Raw genomic sequence first — 16805 nt, 5'->3', positions numbered from 1 at the left:
GTAAGTAAAAAAGGACAGTTCAAGAAGCTTTGAACCTAAGATAGTCTCTATGCGTCTTTCCACCATGCGTCTTACCACTATATTAAGCGATTTTTATTATTCAAAAAGTATGTATATACTCGGGACGGGTGTAGATACCCCATTTTTGCATCTGCTCGACTCGATAATCCGTCACTCAATTGTTGTAGATTCCCAATGATGAGAGTTGAATATGTGAAAAGTCGAAAGCTTGTAAGAGGTTTTCTTCCGATTTCTTTCAAGTTCCTTTATTTCTTTCAATGCTCGACTAAAAATTACATACGTTTAGAATCACTATACTTTACACTCGACTTAGCAAGTACATACGCTTAGGTTCACCACACATTTCGATAACTTAGAGACATTACAACGTTAAAAAAAATATGACCATAAGACTTAGAAACAATCGCATTGGAATTAAAAAAGTTCTATAAAATATAAAAAAAATTGAGTAAATGATGAAATTACCCATTGGGGCCTCACACCTCCAAAATGCCTTGAAAGTATTAATGTTGTACTTATAATGTAATTTCAAATCTAACGAGACTATAATTGGTGAAAATGAAATTTACAAAGAATTACAAAAATAATCAAAATGCCCATTGATATTCGATTTTTACTTAAAAACCTCAATTTCTAAAAAATGTGACTAAAAATAAACTTCTGACAATATTCACCCACATCGAGAAAATCTAGAAACCCCCATACTTGGGGAAATAAAATAATTTTATATAAAATGACAATTTCCTTCACATGGAATGACATCAGTTGATTACATAAAATGACGATTTACATTACATGGAATGACACTAATCAATCATGATGAGACGATAAAATTTTAATTTTAATTTTAATCACAAAATCAACTATTGAATCATTGCCGTTAAACATTTAAAATTTACTTATTACACCCGAATTTGAGAGGCAAAATTAAATGAAAATGAGGTGTCAATAGTAATTGCTAAGACTCATTATCCGCAAATTGAAGAAATTCAAAATCAAATAATCTTCATACTAATCAACTAATCGCAAACTAAATTAATTAATTGAGCTCATCGATCTTAATTTATGATTAAAAAAAATCAATAATTAAATTTATCATCAATCAAGCCAATCAATTAAATTTTGATCGATCAAAAGTTCAACAAATAAATTCAATTTTAATTAATCTCACGGCCGCTCAATCTAATCCATGGTCTATTTTAAAATCTTTGACCAATCATTGAACAAACTCAAATCAATTAAGTCAATCAATTCGACCTGACTAAATATTTTCGATCTAACTAATCCTAATCATTTAATCGAACCAATAATGAAATAATATTCAAGCAAATTATCAAACAACCAATCATAAAGAGGCACCAAAGAGTAAGAGATGCATTGGATCACCTTTCCCATTTTCAAGAATAGTAATAAAAAATAGAATAAAAACTTTCATCTTAAGTTTAGTCAAAGAAAAAAAAGAGAATAAAAAAAAAATTGAGAAGAAAAAATTGGAAAGAGAAAAATATTGTAAAATCTACTCTCATTTTCTTCACAAGCCACAAGTTCAGTTCATCCATAACAACCATAAAACCGAGTTGATGCAGGCCCAAGTCCATATCTTCTTATTCGTATTTTTAGCAAATAGTTCAACGAGTTTTATTCAAACATGAATAACTTTCTCTAGAAAAATCAGATCCTTGAACCTTCTTTTGTGTTAAAAATTAGTCACGGAGGGCTTCTAATAATAGATTGTAAGGTTCTAAAATCTTCTCCAAGTAGTACATATTTATCCATGAAGTTAACGTAAAATCCGAGATGAAATTTAAGACAGTCTAACAACTTTCAATCAAATGTGTATATCTTTTGGTAAAAAATTTTAGTTTATAAACCGTCTTTTGCTTTAAAAACTAAACACAAAGTGCTTTCCAATGGTAAATCTCTAGGTTCTCAACTCTTCTTTAATTGGTTAGATTTTTTCATAAAATTGAAGTAAAATTCGAGATGAAATTTGAGACAATCTGATATCTTTCAATCAAATATGTATATTTTGTTCTACAAAATTTCAGTTCACGAATTGCCTTTTGCATTAGAAACTAGACATGCAAAGATTTCCAACAGTATATCGCACACACTCTAACTCATTTCCAGTCAATACAGATTTGTCTATAAAGTTAAGGTAAAACTTGAGATTCAACCTTGATTTTCGTACTCATTCAAGCCCGACTCGTTCGACAAATTTTTTGAAGGAGTTGTGAAAATTGAACTTCTAAGGTAAGTTTTATTTATTTAAAAAAAAAAAAAAGAATTTTTTTGAGTTGATTTGATGTTCACCTTGCTTTGAGATTTTAACCATTTTGATAATTATTCTCACATGTTATGACACTACAACATTTTTTATCTACAGCGGCAGAAAAATCCGCCGCTAAAAGGTAGTTTTTCCGCCGGTAAAAGCTATTGCAGCGATGAGTAGCGGAACCAAAGATCCGTCGTAGTTGCCTTCGTTGCTAACTATAGCAGCGGATACTCTATTCCGCTGTTGCAGGTAGTACATTTAGCGGCGGATCTCAAAATCCACTGCAATAGGTTAATTTTTTTAATTAGTAGAATATAGTACATATAGCAGCGGATCTTACTAGCAGCTGCAGTATGTCGATTTTTAAAAGAATAGAATATTCTACCTATAGCGGCGGATCTTAATATCCGCTGCCATATATCAATTTTTAATTAATAAAATATGCTAAATATAGCGACGGATTTTATTATCCGCTGCAATAGATCCATTTTTAATCACTGAAATATTCTACATATAGCAGCGGATATTTATATCCGCTGCAATAGATTAACTGCCTATAGTCGCGGAACATAATATTTGCTGCAATACATCAGTTTTTATAAATAAAATATACTACATATAGCGACGGATTTTACTATCCGCGGCAATAGATAAGTTTTTATAAATAAAATATACTACATATAGCGACGGATTTTACTATTCGCTACAATACATTAGTTTTTAATTAATAAAATATACTACATATAACAGCGGATATAAAGATCCGCTGCAATAGATCAATTTTTAGAAAATAGAATATAATACTTATAGAGGTACATAATATCATCCGCTGCTGTAAGTTTTTTTTTTTTTTTCCATATAAAATTACAATTTGAAAATGAAATGAGTGAACCTGAAAATTAGAAAATGCTTTAGAATCTGAAAATTCCAAACAAAATGAGTGAATTTAAATAGGCAACTTTCTATTATGATTTCAATTAAGTACTAAAATCATGAAAAATAGGCAGCAAATTAACAAATCGATCTAGGATCCATTAAAGGGATGTGTTCCCAACATTCAATACTACAAACCAAAAAGAACTAAATATACATTGTAAGATCATGGTGTATCTGCATTCCTTACTAATACATATATAATTCTCTATGAAGTATGATCATATTTGAAAAAAAGAAGAAACAAGTTATCATCTAAAATTATTCAATTTCATTGTGGAAACTACATACCTGCTGCAATATCTTGCTCCATTCACCCATTATATTTCCTTCTCAAATCATCTTTAGGTGGATCAGAACAAACATCCAAACAATCAATAAACAAGAAATGCCCTGTTAACCAATAGAACAAGCCCAAATTAGTTAAGAAAAATATAAAAGAAAAATAAGTGGGCTGTGCTGCAAATGAAGAGCATCGCACGTTGTCCCCAGACATTTTCCTTACCAACAGAATGGATTCTGCAATCACAGGACAAAAAACTTAAAGATGAAAATACTTTGATTAATCTGAAATAAACATTTATGCAGCTAAATAGTCAATTTTATGGATCTTAGTAGATTACCAATTTTTTCTTTTTCTTCTTCTTGTCAATGTAGGCTAGAAGCTCCTCCTGTCGGACAAGCGTGTCCTCCAAAGCCTACATAAAAATGGGTAATAAGTAGATGAAAAGAACCTTTAAATCATAATGTCTTCTTTATCTTGTAGAATTAGTCTGACATTATAGTTATGTAGTTTTAATGTATTTCTTTCTATCTACTTCAGAATGCCTGTATTTCTATACTAAATTGTAATCACTAATCATCCAATGGATGAAATAGCCAAAAAAGTTAAATAAAAAATAGATAATTATTCAAGAGAGCTTCTATTACCACACCAACTTTTGCTAACACCATCCCAATTCATTTGTAAATCACCAAAGAATTAGCACACGTCTTGGGGTGGCGTCAGCAAAAGTTGGCTTGGCAATAGAATCTCTCTATATCAATTTTGTGAGAATTAACAGAAATGACAACCATTGCTGAATTAAACAGCTTTAATGTATAATTTCAAAGTAGAAAAAAGAATAAACATATGAGGGGGTTCGATTTTGGTGTAAAAAAGATATTACGAGTGTATTCTTAAAAAAGACATTTGTCTCTTAAAACTACTTGGAGAAAAACAATGTAAAATGTGTTCCTCTTAATCTTCTATCTTCAGCCAAAGTGGTATTTTATACTTAGTAAATGATGTTACTTTCTTGGTTGCCATAAGCTCTTGTTAAAAGGCATCAACACGACTTACAGCAGCATTCAACATTTCTTCCTTCTCAGCTGGCATTGCTGCAAGTTTCACACTTAGAACATTAACCTTCTCTTCCAAATCAGCCATACGTTTCATGATGGACAAGTAATCAGTGCTGGAGATGGTGGGCTCAGTCAACCGGAAATTCTTGGTTGTGTCCACACAGTAAATGGGTCTGGCATAGAGGTGGGCGTCGGTAACCTTCTTTGGCATATTATGTGCTAGTCGAATCATAGTGACAATTCCCATAACAAAGGCCATGATACCACCAAAGATCTGAGAACTAATCCCTTCAGGAATCTTGTAAGAATCATTTACGGAGAAGCAATCTGCAACACCAAGAGTTGAAAATTGATAATGGTTCAATGTTTTCGATTCAGAGAGGCTTCAGAAACAAATTCCTTGGTACGAAAACATATATAAAATCCAATACCTACAAAGATGTATGACGAACAACGAAGCCTCTGCCAGTTGCTTTGTAAAGAAAATAGAACACAACTGCAGTTGCATGGTAATGAAACTAAATACAACCTGCAAAAAATAAAAGAAACATTAATAATAAAGCCCAGATAGAAGGAATATGTGAAGTGAATGATCTAAAGAGTGAGTGGAAGACCAAACTGAACATAGATTGTAGTAGGACGTTGACATGAACGTACTAAAATTAAGAGAAGACATGGCTTCAGAAAAAATTGACTGAAAGAGCAAGATTCATTTATCCGACCCAAAACTTTTGGGATAAGGCTGTGATGACGATTAAGGGTAAAAAATAACAAGTATTTCATGTTCCTGTGAGAATAAAACTGTTTTTTCTCTTTTAATTATGCAAAAGATATGCTGCATAAGTTTTAAAAAAATCACATAATGCAAATGAAATGGGAGTCATCCAATAACCTTAAAGCATGAGTTAGAATTTCAAAAACCATGAAACATGAGTTAAAGTTATGGATAATCATTTGACTCTCTACAGACCAAGTGTCAGACAAGGTATTCTTAGAAACTGTCTAGGGGACCCGTGCAACTTCAAAAATCCAAATTTCCAAGGTAATGCTGGTGTTAGGTTCTATTCAAATGGGCCCTAGGAAATCATACAAATGAAGCTAATTCAACGTTTGGAGAACAAAAATGTCTTGGTGCATTCAAACCTTCAGTAATCCCAGTTCAAGTATAAAACCCATTATCATCGGGACTGCAGTAAAAACCCCGATCTGGACCAAGAATTGAGCATTTAGAACTGCATCCAGAGAAGCATTACCCAACAACTCAGCTGAATTTGAAATCGCACTATCAAGTCCAGAGAAAGCCTGAAAGATTTGGAAGCATTTGAAACCGAGTCACAATTTTGAGTGAAATCATGTCAAAGTGATTAAAAAGAAAACATAATCAAAGCAACATAAATTCATTAACACTAGGAAGTGAATTACAACATAGTAAAGAAAAAGTCAAGATAAATAAAATTCATTTGAAAGTTGCCTCGGAAACACTGTGGTAATCAAAGAGAGAAGCCAAGCTCATGGTGTATGTGGACTAACCAGATAAACCCTTCCATATAAAAACACATACACAGTAAGAACAGTCATCTGCATTATAACAAAACTTTTGTCATACTAGTTATATTACAATAACATCAAATATTGGCGTGGACTGTACTGAGAAAGGAAAAAAAAGAAACTAAAAAAGAAAATGCATACCATTGTGCACACATAATAACCAACAGTTGTGAAATAGAAAGTGAGCATTCTAAAGAAATCAAAAAGTTGTCCAATCCGGTATACATCTCTGCTTAACACTTGTTCTCCATTCCCACCATCAACTTTACCCTCAAACAGGGCAATTTGGTTCAACCCAACATCTCTCCCTTTTCCAACTTGTGTGGAAAGACAAGACATTAAGAACTTAATGAAAAATTATGTACTTCAAAGAGAGCCGAACACAAGATTCTCTAATATATGGAACCTGAATATATTTGTGGTGTGTAATGTTGCCTTGCCTCAATGAGGAATTAAACCCTGCACAAAAATCAAAATCTCAATAACAAAATCAGGAATCTAGGGGTACTAAAATAGGACAAGAAAATGTAGACATCCTTCGGGCATACCTGCATATATATCTTCACTAATATTGATTCAGATCCGTTGCCAGTCCTATTGGGGTTGGGGTAATTGTGAGAAAATGACATTAGGAGATGGGAAAATCATTTTCCTATGGAGTTTTGTGGGAAAACATTTTCCTTCGGATGGTGAAAAATCGCTACTAACAGTAAGTTCCAGAAAAAACATGCACAATCGTACACCCGGAGAAAAAAAAATCGTATTTTACACAATAAATCATTTTCCTGCCCATTTTTCATGCTCAATCATACATGCTATAGAATTCTCTCCATCGAAACCAAAGCTGTTCTTCGCCAAATTCAACTTGTATTGTTAAGAAATTCTAGTTGGTGCAATCAAACCCATTACAAACAGAAACCCATATAATCAGGACTAGAAGCAAGAGGACTCCAAGAATGACTAGCTTTATTTTCATGTTTTGAAACCACATTTTTCATCGAACTTGTGTCCCTTGTTTCTTGAATTCTTGGGCCTGAAAGTATCACACAATAAAACACTTTAGTACAATATTGGAGGGAATTCGAAGTTAAATTGATCATGATAAGTACCTACCTGTGCATACAAATCTTCGGTCTTGTCGGAAAGAATATCTAGCTTTTCCCCTCTATCATGAGCCTGAAAGGTGTTTTTTTGGGTCAAATTAACATCAATTAAAATAACATTTATTACCATCTTAATGGCTAATATGAGATTAACCAGAACAGTTGTGAGTTTAGAAGACACAATAGAGGTTTCAAAGGACATGATTTAAGAGGAAATGCAGACACAAGGAGGCACTACAACATTACTTATGTGAGTAGAAACCATAAAAATAGATGAATAAGAATTGTGTGTGTGTGTGTGTGTGTGAGAGAAAGAGAGAGAGAGAGATTCTATTGCCACACCAACTTTTTCTAACCCCGCCACAATTCATATGTAAATCACCAAGAATGAGCATACATCTTGGGCATGGCATTAACAAGAGTTGGTGTAGCAATAGAAGCTCTATCTTTTTTCTCTGTGTCGTGCTAGAGTGACCTCAAGATTGGACCTCATATCGCACATCTTGACATAGAAGTGGAAAGGAACCATAGATGCTTTTTCACTCGTATCTCAAGGAAGCATCTATGGTTCCCATACACTTTCACGTCAGGGTGTGCGATGTGAGGTCCAATCTTGAGGTCACTTCAGCATTATTCTTTTTCTTTTCCTGAAAAAATTATGTCAGTGTGATATATCAATATGATATGGCGTCCAACACGGAAAAAAAAAATCGTTGATAGATGGTCAATTAAAAATCAAAATCAGCTTCAATTAAAAATCAAAATCAGCTTGTAGGATTGAGATCAACCAACTCCATACAATTTTATTTGACCAAGGAAAACTTTCAAGTTTCATTATTGTACAATATTCTTTGGAAACGTGGTCGTTTATGACGAATAGTCGAAATAAGGAACATTAGTGATTATAAATCCAAGAACACAGTGGACCAAAATGAATGAAAAAATAAAGGACTATTTAGTCAATGCATTATTTATTTATACATGTTATAATTTTTGACCATTTTGATAATTGATTTGTTTATGATATTAAATTATCAATTTGAAAATCAATTGTGCACGCAATGATGTTATTTTACCGATTTGGATAAATTTAATACATGTGATGATTTATTGATTTGGAAAGTTTGTGCATGTGATGTTTTTATAAATTTTGATAATTTTAGGCATATGATATATTTATCTATTTGGAAATTTTATACATATGATACAATTACCGATTTGAAAATTTCATGTATGAGGTATATTCACCAATTGGGTAATTCATTTATGAATATAGGTTGCTTATCAATTTGAAATTTTTTATTCATGGGGTATGATTACCGATTTGGAAATTTTATGTATATGACATGTTTACCAATTTGAAATACTATGCATGTAATATGATCACTAATTTAAAATTTACTAATGCATACGCTATTTTTAACGATTTGAAAATTTATTGATGTATGTGAAAGCGCCCTCGATCCGCGGGGTGCGCGGATCCGCTTTTGACCCTTGAGGTTTGGGAGTCGCCACCTAGTTATTACGGTCTAGGAACCGGTCAATGACTCTAAACGGATAAAACTAATCTAAAACCAAAAAAAACTGAATTCGGGGATCAAGTTACGGGGTTGGAAGGTGTAAGGCACCAACCCCGCCCGGCCACAGCCGGTCTCTACTAAATTCCCAAGTAAATTACATTGCTAAAACCTAGATAAGAAAATAAATAAAAATAAAAGGTTTACCTTTCCGATGGCAAGGACTTGGTTCCCTCAGATCTGACAAAAAGAACTTCTTGTACCGTGCTCCCTTGCTTCGTTCTGCTTCCGGATTTGACTTCGAATCTCCGAGGCAAGGTATCTCCTTGTTTTGAATCTGAACTCTTCAAGTTCGTTGCGGATTTGGGGATGTTTTTAGAAAGCTTTTGGGTTGTTTTCTAGACTAAAATTGAAGGAGGGATGTTAGCTAAGGAGTTGGGGCTCCAAAACTAGGGTTTATGGGGGGCTAGGGGAGCTTCTAGACCTACTTCTCTTAGGGTTTGTAATTTGATGCGAAAATAGGGTGTGAGCACCTCTATTTATAGATGTTTTTAGGGGTTGATTTGGGTAGAGTTAGTGTTTAATTAGAGGTCTTTTAATTAGAGTTGTGTTTTAGTTAAAATTGTTTCAGGTAGAATTGTGTTTTAATCCAAATTGTTTTAGATAGAATTGTGTTTTAATTCAAATTGTTTTAGATAGAATTATTTTTAAATTAGAACTCTATTAGATAGAGTTATTATTTAATTAGAATTCTATTATGACTTTTGGTCTTATTGATTGACTTTTAATGTTTTGACTTTAGTCTTAATTGATTGACTTTTAATATCTTGACTTCAGTCTTGCTTAATTGACTTTAATTTTGACTTCAGTCTTACTTGATCGACTTTAATACCTTGACCTTAGTCTTGCTTGATTTACTTTGATTTTTGGAGAAGGCCCCTCCATTATTTCTTTAATTCTTTGGACCCCCAAATGGAGGGGTCCTTAAAGAAATATCCCACGAACCCTCAACAATTTTGCCTGAGAGTCCGATTAATCGATTTTTAGGTTCAAAATTTTAAATTAATTTCATTAATGTTTCACTTTAATTATTTAATGTTTTATTTATTAATTTCGGAATTTTTTATCATGAAAATTGTGAAATTATCGTTTGCCCCCAGAGAGGACTTTTCACGTTTTAGGTCAGTTTTTAATGTTCTAGGATGTTTTAGAATCGGTTTTTCGTAAGGAATTCAATGAGAATGTTGGTTTGTGTCATTTATGAAAATTTTTATGTGAAATGGTCGTGAACTTTACGAGGGGCATTTTCGTAATTTTATCGAATTCTGTGAAAATTGACGAAATGATTTATTTGGTTTCGATTTGTTGTTTTATGTGTTTGAATGAGTTTTCCTAAGCGTAACGTAGGCTCTAGGGTTGTTTTGAGGTTAGGGGTATTTTGGTAATTTGATAGTTTTTAGTGATTTTTATCGTGAAGTTTCTTTTTGGTTTGCAAGATGATGATTTCTATGTTTCTGGGGTCGTATTTACCTAGCGTAGTGTGATTTCTAAGTTTTGTCAGTTCGAGATACCTCATCCGGATTTCTGAAACATATCTGGTAACAAAATAAAGCAATGGAATACACATCCATCATTGGGAATCATTGCGATCGGGTTGACGAGTTGATTAATCAGGCGAGTGCAAAAATGGGGTGTCTACAGTATGTAATATTTTTACCAATTTAGAAATTAATCTATACATGATGATGCGTTTGTCAATTTGGACATAAATTTTCATGTGATGATGTTCTTACAAAATTTAAAAATTTGTTTGTACATGTGATCTTCATCACATCAATCACTACAGGAAAATGTCTATATACCGACGGGATTTAGCGACGGTTAAGTCACTTCCGTCGGTGTAAAAATACTATAGCGACGGATAAAAGTCATACCGTCGGTATAGAGTTAATTTCCTGTTTTAATTTTTCCTCTTCTTCAATTTTCCAAACGAAGTTTTTCTCCGAAGTTCTCATATTTTCAACCAAATCGAAATTTCATCCAAACCCTCTCGATTTCGAACTCAACCCTCGCTACGAATTCTTTCGATTTCGAAACTTCAGCCAAACCCTTGCTACGATCTCTACAAACTCTCTCGATTTCGAAACTAAACTCTTACGATTTCGAAACTTCTACCAAACTCTCTCGATTTCAATCTTGTACTATTGATTTCGATCTTGCATTCTCTCAATTTCGATCTTGTATCCTCTCGATTTCCTCTTTTGGAGTGCTGGATTTGATGCGAAGAGATTGAGCTGATCTCTTAGGGACGAAGTTTTAACTCTTACAAGGACTGACTACTTCGTTGCAGTCGATTCTTTCAACAAAATTGTTAGAGACCGAAGAAGAGCTGATTTCTTAGGTATTCTTCTTCTCTGGTTTTCTCCTTAATTGGATACTTATTCATTTTGGTTTGGATTTCGAAAATCAAAGATATTTGGGTATTGTCAGCTGTTTTCTTATCTTTTTTCCATGAGAAATGTAATTTTTTTCTCTTGTTAATTCAAATTCAGGAACTATTTTGATTGATAATTAGTTCAAATCTAATCATTTTATCCTAGATGTTTAATAATTCCATGAAACTGATCTATCTCTATAAAACGTTGAGTGGTTGATGATTAGGTTAGATTTGTGAAAGATATGTTATTTGCTATTGTTTTACCTCTAACTCAAATCAAGCTCCTATATAAGGACTGAAATGATGGTGATCTCTTAAAATTTTAAGTTGAAGGAAACCAAACTATTGTCCATTAGAATCAGCCGACAACAAGGTATAAAATTATAAATCCAATTTTATTATAAATTCAGTTGATGATAGTAGTTCAGTTCAGTTACATATAAATTTTAGTTTTTAAGGTATTTGTTCAAATTTAAATTAGCACTTAGAGGTAATTATGAATTAGTTATAAAAATAAATGAGATTATACATTAAACAAAGCAAAAAAAATTTATTATGAATAATGATGAATGCATGTGAATGAAATGAAGAATTAACTGAATGAAAGTTAGTGGCTTTTTAATATTTGAATCTTAGTTGGATTAGTGGTTTGATACCTTTGTTTTTTTATTTGATTTAGAATAAAATTTGTTCTAGTAGTAAGGAAAAGAAAAAACAGTCTCTATCTATCTCTCTCTCTCTCTCACACACACACATTTGGATTTATAGATAGTGGAGAGTCGGTGACTTTGACATTTGAGAGAAAGTTTTCTGGTTTTGTGGTTTAGAATTTAGAGATTTAAGGAAGTTTGAATTATTTGTGTTCTGATGCTCATGGATGGCTTGTGAGTGTGTCATGGGTGGGAGGTTGTGGTCCTGCACTCCATGCTCTTGTCTTAGATGATGTAACTTGCAACTATGCAAGATGGTTGATTCTTAATATTAGGATGGGGTCCCATTCACAACCCAGCTCATTGATCAAAAAATGGATATTTATGTGATTGGAAAAGTTTTGATTTTTTACATTTTTTTCAAAAAAATGTGCTATTTTGGTTAAATACAACTAGATTAGGGAAGTGGAGTCAAATTAGTAGTATAAAACTTTATTTAAGATGTGGAAATTGAATTGCAAGGCAGGGAGTTTCCATTGAGAATGTTTTAGAAATTGAACAGGTTTGGTCAAAAAATCAGTTCTGATTGTTGTTTTGTACTAATTACCGAACTTCCGATTCACAGATTTGCACTTTTTTTCGTTTCAAATTAACATTCTTGTGATATGTTCTTTTGTGTATGTGACTATGTGTTATTGGTTTAAAGGTGACGTCGTCGTGAGGTGGACATGCCAATAGATAAAAGTTGGATTCAGTTGCCTAGAAGTACTCTTGAGTATGATGAAGGAGTTATTAAGTTCTTGGATTTTGCATTTTCTCGTTCAAGGTTTGGTAACATGATTAAGTGTCCATGCATCAGATGTTTCAATGCGATTTTAAAGGATCGAGATAACGTGCATGGTGACTTATTATGGTATGGGATGAATAAACATTATACTCGTTGGACTTACCATTATGGGATGAATAAACATTATACCAGGATATCTCTGGCTGGATTGTCTTTGGCAAAATGTGAATATCTTGCGGATGCCATCCTTGATTCGTTTTACAATGTCGTTTAAAAGAGACTTGGATGCTTAGTTATTATTCTTTCATGGTGGCTATACTGAATTATGCATCTTTTCATGGTTTCCCAGTCTGTACCTACTTCCTACCATTTAAATTTTGGTAAGTCTATTCGATTCCGTTAAGGAGGTATAACTGTGTGTATGAATGAGTTATAATTATTACAAGGAAATCTTTTAATTTAGGTTCACTTCCTAATAATACATTCTTCAGAAAGAAGTCCTCTTTTTGAAATTGTAATGGCCAAACTTTGTATGTAGTACCCTTGCTTCATTTGATATGTTCTGTTGTATAAAGACCCCAATGTTTAGAGCAGATTGTTGCTGATTTTGGAGAATTTATTGTTATTATTGCATTTCAAAGGTGCTTTTCGAGCTCAAATTATCGTTAAGACCTTTGGAAAATTTGGCATAAGTGAGAAATGACCCGGACCCGCTTCCCACTTCTAGTATTTACGAGAATTTGATGGAATATAAATTACATTTTCAATGAAAAAAACGTCCAGTTGTGTATCGTAAGGGAAAAAATCTACGGTTCTTGCACATACCACGTCTGTGAGTTTTGAGTTATTCTGTCGGATTGAGTCAGAAAATCAGCACGCTTTTGCCTAACGTGCATTTCCACGTCACCGACTAATCCTTACTACAACAATGAGGGAAGTTTTCAAAATTATAAAAACACTCTTTTATTATGTATTGTTCACAAACCCTTTACTCCATGTTTTAATTACAGATAAGCCCTTTTGATATGTGCGGTTTGCACATGCTGCCTTCTAGTTGTATTATAAAGTAATGCGGTATCAAAATGGATTTATCTGTAATTTAAAATATTAATTAAAGGGTTTTTTAATATTACATTGTAAAAAAGATATTTTTCTTGTAATGTTTATTTTTCAGAGATTTGTCGAGATTGACGATGATAAAAGAGATTGGGTAATGCTATCCATGTCAATGAAATATAAAGATTGGAAGAATGACTTAAAACAGAACTACCGACAATTCGATACGGATGAAGAAAGATTGCTCAACATTCCTAACGACGTCTCAGAAGCCGATTGGACCTGGCTCGTCCACTATTGGAGTACTCCTGACGCTCAGGAATAAATTATTAAGAATTTGTTAATTAACAACCCTTTAAAATGAATGATATTATTATAATTTTATGAAATTTGTGTAGGTTGTATCCAAGAGGAACAGTGAAAATAGGAAAAATCAAGTAATCAAACATGTTGGGGGGACAAAAAGTTGTGCTCAATATCGTCATGAATTGGTGCGTATCTAATATCGGTCATTTTGATTATTTCATTATCTTCTAATATTCAATGTGATTTATGACATATATTTAATATGATTATGTTTGTGTTACTAAAGGGTGAGGGTAGAGAACCGGGTAATTTACCTACTCGAGCTGAAGTCTTTAGGAAAACCCATACTAAAAAAAATGGGTCACCATCTGATCCTAAGTCGGCTGAGCTTATGGTATGTGATCTTCAATAAATTTTAATATAATGCCAAATAAATAAATTGTTTTGTCTTTGTCGGTATGAAGGAACGTGTTTGGAGCTGTTAATTTAAATTGATTCAATTGCTTTGCAAGATATGGTGATATGTGTACTGGGTATTTGATTCTTCATCTTTTTAGGTAGGCCTAGGAAGTGGGGAATTTGGAAAAATGGTACCTTGTCTGCAGTGTAATTATTTTTAAGGAATTATCAATATCCCAAAATCATATGGAAATTAATTACAGCATTTTTGAAGATTAGGAGCACCTCTTCACGGATCATTATATCAATTTTAGGATTTGTATTCTTTTGGTGTAAAATCTTCAAGGAATTATGCTTTGGGACTCATGCATGGGAGAAGAACCTTTAGAAGCTATTTGCTTAATGTTTAATTCTACTGTCTTTATTCTCTATTTTTATTTTCTTCCTTATTCTTGATTTTTGGCTTTTGCATATGGAATGTAGAGCTACAACACATTCTGATTTGGTTGTTCGGGCAAAAACATTGGGTGTGGAGGTCAAAATGATACACAATGCATCAGTAATGAATGCAGTTGGGGTTTGTGGTTTGCAACTCTACCGCTACGGTGAGACAATTTCTATACCATTTTTCACCGACACATGGAGGCCTGATAGTTTCTACGAGAAGATTCAGAGAAATCGCATGCTCGGATTGTATACTCTTTGCTTGTTGGGTGAGGTTCTACTGCACTTAAATCCATAATTTACTTTATGACCTTTGGATCTTGCATGGTTATGGTGCACCATTGTGGATTAGTCTCTTGTTTCTTGAAGTTTAAAGCTCTGGTTTCTCTATAGCTCTTTACTTGTTGCAAGTCGCGGCCTCACATTGGCTATCAATTTGATCATGAATTGTTGTTATAATCTCTCTGTTATTTTACAAAAAATGGCTAGAAATGGACTTCTCTTCCATGATGAAGGCAAGAACTTTCTGTCCTTGATGCTACAATGTATGCGTGGTCCATCCGTACGTCAATTGGACGGTTCAATTAGTGGTACAGCCTCTTGGATGGTCCATAGCCCAAAATCATTTTTTTTATCGGTGGCCCAAAATCAATTAATCCACTGTCTCAACCATCCGCTTGGGAGCAAAATGAACTACAAATTTTGACAGGCTAAGAGAAGAATGGTTTTAACTATATGAATTAAGCCAATTATATATTTATATTGAATCGGTTGTTTCATTAGATTTTGAAATCATGACGGATTTATGAATAGAGTTTCAAACTTTCTAGTCAATGAAAGATGTGATTCTTACTCACCTAGAGTTCGGATTTTTAGTTATTGACCAAACAAAATGAAAGAAGCTTCACTCCTTGAACTATAAATCAAAACTGAATTTTAGTAATTGGTAATCATTCTTGACTAATTGTCTGAATTTTATCCATGCCTTTTTTTTAGTTGAATTCATAATTGTTTGAATTGTGTAATCTCCAATTACTGACATTACCATTGCACACTTAAGATTGTCCAATATGCTATCAGACTATTACCCACCCAAGTGGTGACCCCCTAGTTGAACTGCATGGATCAATTTATAAGTGGGGGTATTCATATGCATAGCATTGGGCGCAAAATTTGTGTGCTCTTTTTTGATATAAAAACCTTGCTAAAAAATTCTTGTAGGTTATTTTGTTTTTGTGAGAAATTTAGGACTTGCTTCTTGATGATGTTGTTTTTTAATCCTAGAAAAACTAATCTTAGATTGTAAAACTGCAGATATACGTGTGAAGGAACCCTCACTGGAATCTTTGTGCAGGTAGATATCTAAAACTTCTCTTTCTTGCAAAACATTACAAACTGCATGGACTTATCTGTTGTGTGGTTTGTGCCTCTTAAAATTTTCCAGAGGAAGAAAGCAGTATGAAGCACCAAAATATATGACAATCCATGCTGCCATTGAACAGCTCTTGGAGGTTGAGCAGTTACGTGGAGAATCTGGTAAGATACACAAGCTTTTCCCATCTTATATGGCTTGTCTTGTTCTACATCTAGATATATTTTTTCATAAGTTTCTACATCTAGTAATTTTTCCCCTGGTCTAGTGTGGTGACATCTTTTTGGAGCTTAATCGTCACGTAGATTGGTTCTAATGTCTGGGGATATCTAGTGCTAATAATAGAGTTTGGAGGTATATGAGACTCAGCTTCCCTATACTTGAGACATGCATCTACACATGTCCAGCACCATTGTTGACACTACAATGTGGAGAATGCACAACATTATGGCCTATTTGGAAATAAAAAGGAAAAGGAAATACCCCTCCTATCTATAGGAACAATCTAGCTTATTGAGTGGGGCCCGTTCCCTTCCCTACAGCATAGTTGCTAGCCAGATGAGGAATGGGTTTACTTGAAACATGAAAGGAAAAGAAGAGGATAAAAAAAAAA

The 16805-nt window shown here is 33.3% G+C and overlaps 1 protein-coding gene and 1 pseudogene across 2 annotated transcripts; one reads left to right on the top strand and one right to left on the bottom strand.

The window, feature by feature from the left end:
* Positions 1–3341: 3341 nt before the first annotated feature.
* On the bottom strand, positions 3342–6460 carry LOC147406308 (callose synthase 10 pseudogene; annotated as a pseudogene). The gene is made up of 4 exons (XR_015175716.1): positions 6263–6460; positions 6104–6151; positions 5005–5875; positions 3342–3622 (listed from the first exon to the last, which is right to left on the bottom strand). The product of XR_015175716.1 is annotated as a callose synthase 10 pseudogene (transcript).
* Positions 6461–14759: 8299 nt separating this feature from the next.
* LOC147406307 (putative diphthine methyl ester synthase) lies at positions 14760–16540 on the top strand. Its single transcript, XM_086432770.1, has 3 exons — positions 14760–15089; positions 16135–16174; positions 16265–16540. The coding sequence occupies exons 1-3, from the start codon at positions 14849–14851 to the stop codon at positions 16458–16460; spliced, it is 477 nt and encodes a 158-aa protein (XP_086288896.1). The 5' UTR covers positions 14760–14848; the 3' UTR covers positions 16461–16540.
* Positions 16541–16805: the final 265 nt, after the last annotated feature.

This window comes from Akebia trifoliata, chromosome 3, assembly GCF_017979445.1.
Source record: "Akebia trifoliata isolate Shusen 1 chromosome 3, ASM1797944v1, whole genome shotgun sequence".
In the NCBI taxonomy this organism is placed as follows: domain Eukaryota; kingdom Viridiplantae; phylum Streptophyta; class Magnoliopsida; order Ranunculales; family Lardizabalaceae; genus Akebia; species Akebia trifoliata.
This window is presented reverse-complemented; position numbering and strand designations above follow the sequence as displayed.

Bases quoted from the DNA above. Each gene is read 5' to 3' on its own strand.
- LOC147406307 (XM_086432770.1), top strand. From the start codon at position 14,849: ATGGAATGTAGAGCTACAACACATTCTGATTTGGTTGTTCGGGCAAAA. The intron at 15,090-16,134 runs GTGAGGTTCTAC...GTAAAACTGCAG, and splicing joins GTATACTCTTTGCTTGTTGG to ATATACGTGTGAAGGAACCC. The intron at 16,175-16,264 runs GTAGATATCTAA...AAAATTTTCCAG, and splicing joins TCACTGGAATCTTTGTGCAG to AGGAAGAAAGCAGTATGAAG.